The 11,301-nt window shown below is 37.9% G+C and overlaps 1 protein-coding gene across 5 annotated transcripts in view; it reads right to left on the bottom strand.

Annotated features, from left to right (window-relative positions):
• Window positions 1-5,619: 5,619 nt before the first annotated feature.
• The window catches only part of TJP1 (tight junction protein 1), a 66,589-nt gene continuing 60,907 nt past the window's right edge, over window positions 5,620-11,301 (bottom strand). The window contains exons 26-28 of one of the 5 annotated variants that reach the window (XM_057371877.1): window positions 10,926-11,143; window positions 10,477-10,620; window positions 5,620-7,228 (exon numbers count right to left, since the gene is read on the bottom strand). In XM_057371877.1, coding sequence (XP_057227860.1) covers window positions 7,134-7,228; window positions 10,477-10,620; window positions 10,926-11,143 — 457 coding nt within the window. In that variant the 3' untranslated portion in view covers window positions 5,620-7,133. The remainder of the gene's footprint in view (window positions 7,229-10,476; window positions 10,621-10,925; window positions 11,144-11,301) is intronic. The other 4 variants (XM_057371878.1, XM_057371880.1, XM_057371882.1 and 1 more) reach the window with 4 other exon arrangements.

Here is an 11,301-nt window from a genome sequence, read left to right as displayed (position 1 = left end):
GGAACATGGACAACCTTCATGTGTATGAGCAGCTCTGGGCTCCCCATTGCCATACACTAAAGGCTTCCTGTTGACTGAATTTCTACTGAGAACATCTTCCCCTTGGCACCTTCTGTAAGGACATGTCTCTTGTTTATCCGTTCTGACACTGGTTTTAGATGACAGCAGACATTTGAGGCTCTGTGTTAATGTCACTGTCCTTAAAAACCAGAAGGGATTCCTTGGAGCTCAGTGCTGTGGAATGAGGATGGTTATGTGGGGCAGGGCACAGCTGCCCGGGCAGCAGCTCTGGGCACTCTGCAGAGCCAGGCTGGCACACAAAGCAGGGCACAGCACAGCACAGCTGCCACATCTGGGCACAGCTGGACTCAGCCCAGCCCCAGGCCGGGACAGTCAGTCCTAGACCCTGCACCTCTAAAGGCTTCCCAAGGCTCACAGAAGGCAAATTTGGGCAGCACTGCAGCACTCTTAACAGTCAAATTTGAAAAGACCAATTACACAATTCACAGTCTGATGTGAAAATGCCTGGAGAATGAATAAAAAAAGGATCATTACATTTAAACAGCATCTTTTGGCACTCAGTATCAACCTGCTGCCTCTGCTGACATTTCCCCTGCTCTAAAGCTGTTGCTGTTTCTTAGGTAAGGCTGTCCCCCTGTGGTTGTTATTGTCACTCACATGTGAGCTCAAAGGCTGCAGCAGCTTTTCAGCCTGCAGACAAAACAAAGCACTYGCCAGTATTAAGGCTGATAAATCAAAACGATTGGTAAGAGGCTGCCAGAAGTTAAGTGTGATTTTGATTAACCAATCTGTGTTACATMCACACTGCACAGGAGCTCCGATGGAGTTCTCATTGTGCAGAAGCCTGCACAAAGGCAATCCAACACAAACTGCTGATTCAAATTACTTCTTTCTAATTGGAGTGTTTTTAATTAAATACTCWTTTTCTTTCTTTCATGGTAAGAAAAATCAAACTTCTTATTTTAAGAAGTGCTTTTTTTTGTTCACACACAGGTGATTACTTTTGTTTTTCTTGTCTACCAAGAGTAGTCCACAATTACATACCCGTTATTATTATGATTATGTGATCAACAACTCTCAAGACCATACTGTAAAACTATACCTAATTTCTATGAAAATCCACCAGAAGTTTGAATCTTACCAAGTTCTGTGRCAAATATGCATTCTGATCACCTCAGAATGTCCCACGAATCCTATGGGAGGTGAACAAGATTTAGACACAAATACATCTCCCCTGTTACCTGCAAAGCTCAGACTTAAGGGTAGTGGCAGGTGGGKATGTGTATATACATAAAACCCCACTTAAAGGATACACTGGATAGGCAGCATAGTTTCCTGGATTTCTCTTATTTCGATTCAGATACATTTTCTGTTTCCTCGAGGGGGTAATTCACAGTGGTCCTTACTAGCAGTTTCCACAACTGTAGAAATAGTTGCCTTTTAAAAATACCTTTTTATCTTAAAATAGGATTGAACTGAAGCAGCAATGCACACATCAAGAACTTGCACTTCTCCATTTACATTTCCGTCACATTTTGGCCTGGACTCCATGCAGGKATTTTTGCATGACATTATGGTGTATCTTCTGCATTTGGGTTCATCACCAGAAAGCCTGAGCTAGTTGGTTTTTTTTTTTTATTTTTAAGAAAAACAAGGATCACATCTAGAAATGAAGAGCAGCACTTAATTCCTTCAGAATCGTTAAGTGCTTGGAAAGCCACACACAGAGATCAGTACAAAGCATGCTGGCCTCACAGAWCACTTACCCATGCTACACTTTAGATAAAGCTACTGCCCCCAGACCAGAAGAGCCAGCTCACTGGCAAACTTTTAACTACCCCATCAAAAGGAAGGAGAAACAGAACATGTTAAAAGTTAGCAGTGTTCAGAATAGTGCTTGCTATTCATTTCAATAAAATGAAGTATCTTTGTGTACAGACCTCTGTGCTWGCTCATCACCTACTCTCACACTGCAGAAAGGCAAATTCTGAGCTCCTTGCTCCCAGGCTGATGCCAGTCTCCCTCACCTTCACTGGGGGTAGACATTTTTGAATCCTATTATACACAAATTGATCAGAAAACACATTGCCAGGGAACTCTGCTAGAGGGGGCAGGTGTTCTGGGGTTGGGAGCCTTTTTAAACAGAATACTGTAGCAGCATTGATTTAATGGGCTCTCAGGAATCTTCCTGCTCAGCAACAGCTTTCASTGCTTTGTGAAAAAGTGCTCTCCCCTCTTACAGGCATGGTTTAAAACTGGGCAGCTGTTACTATCACAGGCCAAGACTCCATGCCATTCATGCCCATTAAATAACAGAAATTACCTATGTGGGAATTACATTTAAATGCTACCAAACCAGAAAACAAAAGTCCTCAAGTCTCTTGAAACCAAAGAAACCCCACGGGCTTCTACACCAGCAAAGTCCCACGTAAGGATGTGGAGCTGGAGAAAGCTTCACTTCAGTGAGATTGACACGGCTGCATAGATATTATTGCAATAGCTGTTATCTGAATTACCTTTTCAAAACTGCCTAGAACCACGAACATGTCAACTGAGAAAAAAAAAAAAGAAAATCTGTATATGAAATATAACTGAAAGATACACAAGCCCACTCATTATTCCTGCATTCTCAGCACACATGTGAAATGCTATAAAAAACCTCAGTGCATTGCTGGTAGAAATAAAAAAATTGGTGCCAATACTGGCAGCACCAGTGGGATTACCAATGTTGCTCAAGGAAAAGGGCTGCAACTCTTCCCTCTGCCACAGGCTCTGGCAGCTGCACAGGGGCAGCAGGTTATCTGTTATTTAGCTCATTTCATAGCACTATTTTTTACAGAGTTAGGTTTGCATCTGCATGTATCTTGTGCCTTTACATAGCTTTTAGAGAAGATAAGCTGAAAACAAATTAGCACAAAACCTTAATTTTAAGCAACTATYTCCTGAGCACTAAGCTGACTTCCCTGATGTACTGCTTTACTAACATGCTACTTCAGTAAACAAATATGCAAATTTCTGTATCAGCAACATAGTTAATGTTACCTTAACTTTTTATTCTGCAATTTGAAATATTTGGTCATTAATTCAGGAAGGACAGAAGTGTAATTAAGAGGGAAATCACTGCAGCCAGTTTCACTGTTACACCATTTATACTGGAAGTTCTCTATCAGGTGCTGTATTACAAATCATCTTCTAGCAAAGAAGTTTCTTCTCATCTTCGTTCCACAAGAAATAATTTTCAATGCCAGGTTTCACTCTGGCAAGATTACCTCAAAACCATCTAAACCTTTGGGAGGGCTTCTAAATTTATGTASATTCAGCATCACCATTAGTAATCTAATGCCAAGATACAAAGGAACCTACCAGACTAAATACCCAATCTCCTTCTCCTTAAATTCTACAGCCTACTTCTCACTTAGATCTTCACTCAAATTCCAAGCCCCAAAGCTAAAAAAGAAGTAGGTCATAATTTTTCTGAGAAAATATTGCTTATTTTTAATGTAACTTACCAATTGATACCTTAAAACCAACATGTTTTAAACCAGCACTTACCTTAACAGGCTGAAATTCGTTTTCACAGCCTACCTGCTGGACTCATCAAATTTTGTATAAAATGGACAAATAGTGCAAAATACTGTAAAGAAAATGTAATACTAGTCTATTTATTCTCAGGTCATTGCTTACAAGACTGTAATGCAGAGTTCGGATATAAAGAAAAGTATTTTTACCCCATCATTTGATTTTGTCGGTGGATGAAGCCAGTAGCCAGAGAACTSTGTACACACCCAGACCACCATGGTGCTCAGCAAGGCTTCTACAAAAGCTTTCCTCAAGTGATTTGGATACTAAGAACACATTTTCCAGACATACTTAACAACATCTCTTGTCCAAACCTGTATGGCTCTGATTTCCATCACCTGGTCTGGTTACATTGCAGCAGAGAATCTACAACCAGACCCTAACATTGCTGATTTGCTTCACCTAACCCAGGGTGGCAGGAGGGGATTATTTTACAACCATAACTATATGTCTATGTACCACTGAATATTTATTGCTCCTTTTCTTGAAAAARATAAAATATTTTTACCAAAAAACTGAATCATAGTGAAACAGTAATTCTGTATCCACTGTGTGTTTCCAATACTGAAGGCATTTGTTAACAACTAACACAAGACTTGAGATTTAAATTTTTCACACTTACTGCACAATTTGCAGGGCCAAAGCTGACCAGGACATCACTGAGACAAATAGGAAGAATTGACAGATGCAACTTTTGAACTTCACATTAAACAGTRAACAGAAACAATATTAAAATGTTACAGGTGAACTTACCTGCTGCAGAGCATAGCCTATATATAATATGTAATGACTGCAAACTCTTGCAAGGATAGATTTCAAAAACAWTATTATTTCAAACCAGATGTATTATTTTAGCCTGGTTATTCTCACTGGCCATGTTTTAACACAAAAACTTGGGATTYAACAAGAAAAAAAGATGCATGTGGCTTAATTTACACACTCTGACAAACATTCCTATAGGCAGACAGTAAAAGACAGGCTTCCACAGGATACCATGCAATAGAGAATTGCCACATTTTACACCAGCATCAGCTTTCTCATTTCATTTATGAAACTACAACAGAGCAAAAGCTGTCATTTTTTTTTCCTTTTGACAGAAAGGCATAACCCTATACTCTCTAAAAAGACAGAAGAGCAGAGAGATGTTATCTGGATCACTCCAGTAAAATCAACACAGGACAGTTACACCTTACAGCATGCAGGATGCCCAAGAACAAAATAACACCACTGCAAATAGTCYGTGCAGTGTAATGCCAGAGTGCCTCAAGTCTGACTGACTCCTTTTGTGCTGTTTTGTCTGGGATGGAACTAATTTTCTTCTCTGTAGGTGGTACTGTCCTGTGCTTTGAACTTCATTACATTACTGCAGTCAACACTGATGTTTTAGCTTGGTCAAGTAGTGCTTATCCTAGGCAAGGGCTTTTCAGTGTCTCATGCTCTGCTAGTGAGTGAGATAAGCCATGATGAAAAGCAGTAACATAGTGAATGCACCTTCTAATGCATCTTCTAATGCTAAGTCATGCCTGAGAAACAAAACTCACTTGTAAGCAGAAGTACAGAAAGGAAACATCAGGTTATGCACTATTTCCTAGCATTTTTAAAATATATCTTAGAATTTATTTTCCCTGATAAAATAATGCTAGTTAGCCATGGAATACTTCAAACAGCTAATGGGATTCTGTAGGAATAACTTTAAAATTGTACAACTATACTATGTGTAAATCTACATGCTAGAAGACTACCAAAGTTTTTGGAAGAATAGGTGTAACAAGTAAATTAGCACCAACATAATGATCCAAGAAAGAAGTCTAGCACTCCTGCTTGTATTGAGTAATTCCAATGGATCCACGCTGGAGTTCATCATTACAGAAGCCCTGCTGTAGACAACTTCAAATGATCCCACAAAAGACTTTTGCTACATATGGACAAGGGCAGAATCCAGCTGTCTACTTACATAGAAAAAATGAAATAAAAATTGTGTTATGTACACATAAATGCATTTCAGAAACAATAAGGTACTACAATCATCTTTATTATTTTAAAAAGTTTTATTCTGTATATTTAGAAACGTGTAATTTTAATAACTGCAGAGAAAAAAAAATCAGCCACACCTGAATAGCTAATAACTCATTAACAGAATGCAGTGGTATATTATCTAAACAGTAGTAGTGCCATTGTGCCGTAATAAATTGTCTATTAGTAAAAAAATACATTTCAGGGCACATAGTACAGCATCCTTATGACAAATTACAGTAGGGATACTTTTCAAGAATTTAATCAAAGTAGAGAATTCCGAGTTATATTCTTTAAATGCAGCACTTTAAAAGGTAACAACTTTGTGCATTTTTAAAAAATGTCCTCGTTCGTATATTGTAGAAATGCTGCTTTATTGCTGCAGATGTCAAAGTTCAAGGCTCAAAAGGTATGAGAATACAAAGATATCCTTAAGAAACTTTGTTTGTTTTTATATATATTTATATATATAAAAAGGTAAAGCTTATAAAAGTTAATTTACAAACCAAAAACAAAAGTGGTATGCACGCATTATATACAAGCGGTCTATAACATCTATAAATTTTCAAATGCATAGCAGAAAACATACCATCATTTTCTTCTGGTTCTCTTCTGGCTGATGAACACAAACAATACTCGCTCTCTAAACCAAACTCACAATTTTTTGTTGTTGTTCCCCCCCACCCCAATCTCTCATGATATAATAYCTAAGTAAGCACAAAAGCCATACAAACTTAATACAGAGAACTATGAGAGCTAAGACTATTAAAAACATGAGGGTAAGGCATCCCTGCTGGTTAATAGGTTTGTAATAATGTGGTTAATTTACAAATCCACAGAGGCAACTGAACCATAGTCATCGCACATGCTTTTCCCCCTCCCCTCTGTTCTCAGGACAATGTTTCCATTTACAGCTAGTAGATGTGTTTGCRTTACCTCTCAGCAGAGGAAAACATCTAACTGTGCTGCCCCAAGATGACTGTCATTTCATTGGACACGTACACCAAAAGAAATTTAAAAACTAGAGACCAAAAGGTAGTCTTGTGAGTTAAAAACACAGTCACAAAAACGCCGGCCAAAATCTGTGTTTTCGACACTGGAGTATGAAACAAATTTAGTTCCTCTGTGTATAATTTCATTGGTACTTTCAGATAACAACAAAACACTAGTAGTGTCTTTTAACAGAAAATGAAAAACTTTAAAAAAACAAAACAAAAAAAAAAAACCCCAAACAAAAAACCCCAACAAAAAAAAACCCCAACACACAAGAACAACCAAACCAAAGCATACAGAACCTGCAAACCCCCACCTTGTTCCCGTGTACACTCCCTGCTTGCGGCATGTATTGTGACCATGGTTCAAAGAGTGTACTTGCTAAATCATTGTTAGTTAAAGCAAGATGCTTAAACACTAAGATCCATTATCACTTATAGAACAGTTAATACTTGATAGAGTGGTTCAGTTTATATGTAAGGTCCATCTCAGTTTCACATTATTTRCTCAGTCAGCTAACTTAATATTTAGAAGTGGTCAATTAGGACTGAGACACAGTTTGCTCCAACAAGATAGTTTGGATCCCCAGGAAGAGACTTGTTCTGCCAGGTTTTGGGGTCACCTGTGGGAGGAAAACACAATGCTGGTGTTTAGTATTTGCTGTCACACAGTGTACATCTTGAAACAACCAAGCTTTTGGACAGGAGCTTTTAAGTTCTGAAGCAACACCTCTTTTGGTTTTTTTTTCCTTTGTTGCTGTTTAGTTTGTTGGTTTAAAACACCCTGCAGTTTTCATGTAACTAGTAAAAAAAAATCCCTTCATTTTCATATAACATAGGATAGGTCAGTTATTCAAAATAAATGCTGTGGCACTCAGGAGCTGTTAAATATAACTCATACTACTCTACTGCACCAACATAGTGCTTTCCATTTGAGACTTGTTAAGAGTGAATTGGGTGCTCACTGGCTCCTTACTAAATTGCCAGTGGAATAAAAAAACCAAAACGTTTTAAAAGCTAATGTGGGTAGGATGCATTTGAAGTGTCTTGGAATTGYTCTGAACACAGATGAGGCAAATCAGAAGCCATGTTGTAACTAAGCACTATGACACATTGGTAGTTTTATTTTCTATGATGAAAATGACTGCAGACAGGATTGTAGTTATTTTGCAGCTACATCCAGTATGGGTATTTAAAAGCCTGAAATACTAAAAAGGATTCCAATTAACTGGTATATAAAAAACTTTACAACAGTACTTATCTACTCATGGTCAAAGGTTCTGGGTAACAATCTGTTACAACAGAATGTAATCAGCTGCCATCTCACCAGACCAAAGGTTCCATTCCATCTGCACAGCCAATTGTCTCTTAAGTGAAGACTAGTGTTCATTTACCCACCAAAAATCACTACCAAGCRTTGCCACTACACAAAAGGTGTGACCATCCCACTATGGCAGTAGGTGAAAAATGCACTGAAGTTCTCTTAAGCCTTTCAGATAAATGACATTAAATAGTTTGGCCAAATAAATCTGCCCTGAGAAATGCGTAAAGAACCCAGTCACACACCTGAGACCTCTGTATTAAGTGAGAATGATACAAATTCCATGTAGTTTTCTTGAAGAACTCATGAAAACAAAATGAAGTACACAATGCACTGAGTGATGGYAACATCTAACATAGTGACAAAGAATAGAAGTGGCCGGTGTGTAGTTAGAGCATACAAACAAATTTACTGCAACCAGCTGAGACTGCTTATTTCAGTCAAAAACCTCAATAATGCTGGAGARTTTTTCCATTTAGAGATTCAGGAAATTCCATTCAAAACTCGTATGATCAGATATATTAGAAGAGTAGAACAGGACTGTAAGATGGTCGGGTCCCAGTCTTGCACATGAGACAGGCAGACTTGATTCCAACCTTTCCTTCTAAATACATAGTAAGGAAACATCGCTACTGAGGATGTTTTTCCCATATTTTCCCATACAACTGCTTTGAAAAGGAAAACAAAGAGATCACTCAGTATTTTTTATGTTCTAATCAGTGTGGCCATAAAAGGCAACTTTTTCCCTGGTAGCTTCAATACCAGAATCAGTTAAGCTTCTGAAGGGGTTTAACAGTAAAATACCAATGCATGATGCTTAAATGTGGCAGAAAAGATGTTAGTAAGTGCAAATGAATGTCACTTTTAGGACAGAACATGGATACATTGAGAAAAGATGAGGCAGAGCAGACGACTGAAGAGAGAAAAACCCCAGAATTGTATAAACTGTTATAATAAAGCCACCCCAAGAATCAGAGTCCCATAACCAACTAATTTAGAAAGAGAGAAAACAATTATTTATTTAAGACACAGTATGGTCTACTTACATATCATAAGACAGAATTGCCTAATTTTTAAGTTTGTCTCAAAAGAGCAATGTTATGATATACATCCCATTTCAGATTAACAGAATGTGGTGTTATATTTACAGTACAGAAAGTGTTAGGGTTTAAATATACACGCTCTTGCTTTCACCCACACATGCGCRCACACACACATCCCACTTTGGAAAGGGAGGAAAATGTCTCAGTAACTTCAGTTATTTAGATCATTTGAGTCCTCTCCCTTCACTTCAAGTAAGTTCATGAACAGGTGCTATTAGTTACAAAGGAAGTGCTGTGTTGTTTTTGTACATAGTTGTCATATCTTTTGGGACCCTATTGTTTATGAGCCCGTGTTTTAACACTGCCATGTATACACACATTGTTAAATAGATGCATGCAACACATGCATAGATTAGCTTATAAAAAACAACTAAAAATTATTGCCATTAATACCTCTAAATTATTGATTCCCCATGAAGGGGATTGATGCTTTAATCTTTCAAAGCATCAGTGCTTTGGTGTTGACAGTGATAGATACATTAGTGACAGAAGATATGCATAAATGGTGGCTTAAATGCTGTATACAGAAGTACATTTTTCACTCAGTACTCAGATCACATGTGCACATTAATGGCTTGAACCTTTCACCATAAATTTTGAAAGTAGCTGAATAAAACCTTAAGACTTTTTCCCCAGATGTGCAAATATTCCTTTTAAAATCTCTGTAACCTCATAGCCATTTCATGAAATTGCTTGAAACTTGCCCAGAGTTCTCAGGCTCTTCACTGACAATTTCAGCCAATACATTCTCTCCCTCATCCCAGAAAGCCACAGTGAGGTAAAAATGAACAGGTAAATAAAATTGCAACCTAGTTGCAACTTTTACTATCAACCAGAGACTTCTGGATAAAGGCAGTAGAGGAGAGATAGGTAGGAGCAAGCAAGAAAAGTCTTTTGGAAAAACCAGCTACATTAGAATAAATTGTAAATGCTCTTACTGAACACTATAGTTTTCTTAAATGACCCAATTGTTAGCATCAACTTGCACACATGGAAACAATTAACAAGCGTTAAATCATGATTTATGAGCATGCAGATTGTTAAGATTTGCCAGAGTCCTATATGGTTAATTAAGCAACAGACAAACACCAGTTATGTTACAAAGGCCAATCAGAGGTACATATTCATTTCCTCTCAATTTTAGTGCGACTATCATTTCAAGTGTATTCAGCTGTAGCAGTCCTCAAGAAAGAAGACAGAATAGAAAAATACGGTAATATTTAATAGACTAGAGATATTACTCTTTTTCTGCTATCATGGTTCTAGCTATGAATTTGCACCATGAATAAATGTAAGAAAGACATTTGTAATGAAAGTGAAATGGGAGAGTTTGACACAAATACAATGATTGGTTTTTTATATTACACAGCATCACCTTTAGCCAAAATAACTTAAATTATACGATAGCACCCAAAAGCCCCAAAAGGACAGAGGGAGGACAGCATACCCGACGAGGAGTCRGAGGATTTTAGAGCAAAAGACCAACCATCAGGGGTCATAGACGCACAGTGTGGCAGGCGCAGCTCCACTGGCTTCAGGAATTTTAGTCCATGAGGCCCACACATTACCAAGGGGCTAAGAAGTGTTTCACCTAGAGTTAAAAGAAAGAAAAATCTATTACTGATTTTTCTTGAAATATGTTCAACGTATTACATAATTAYATTGCAGAGCTACTCAGCAAGTCAATTTAGAGATGAATATGAACATTTAGACCTGTCAGTAAAGAAAAGCACTTCACAAGATTGTTTCTCACTCAAGTGACTTTTCAGAAGAGCACACTACAATCTCAAAATGAAAAATATTGAAGCATATTAAGGTTACTTTCATATTCTATTTTGTTCTTAATAGGAAGTAATTGAATTAAATAACGGAACAGGGTACAGTGCCAGCTGTTACCTTTCTCTTTATCCAAAGGTGGAAGTATACTGTTGTCTCTGCAGACTTTGAAATATATTTCTTGCTCTATTCCCTCTGGAATGGCTCCTTGTGGTATAATAATACTAACTCCAGTCTCTATGGAGCTCAATACACCACCATTGCTGTTAAATACWCCTCTTGCTGTGGCTACTACRGTGTGTCCGTCCTCCTCCTCCTCATCCTCAAGTGCTGTAGGGCTGAAAAGACAGAAAGCCTAGCAGTTTAATCAATATTTCCTTTCTGCAACTGTGGGGAAAAAACCCAACTCCACCCAACAAAACCCAAAACAAAGAAACCCCCCAAAAAATAAACACAAACGAACAAAGCCTCCCAAATCTCACAAACTCTGAAAACA

The sequence above is a fragment of the Malurus melanocephalus genome, unplaced genomic scaffold (genome assembly GCF_030028575.1).
Source record: "Malurus melanocephalus ecotype Western Australia unplaced genomic scaffold, MMel_1.1 scaffold_160, whole genome shotgun sequence".
Classification (NCBI taxonomy): domain Eukaryota; kingdom Metazoa; phylum Chordata; class Aves; order Passeriformes; family Maluridae; genus Malurus; species Malurus melanocephalus.
This window is presented reverse-complemented; position numbering and strand designations above follow the sequence as displayed.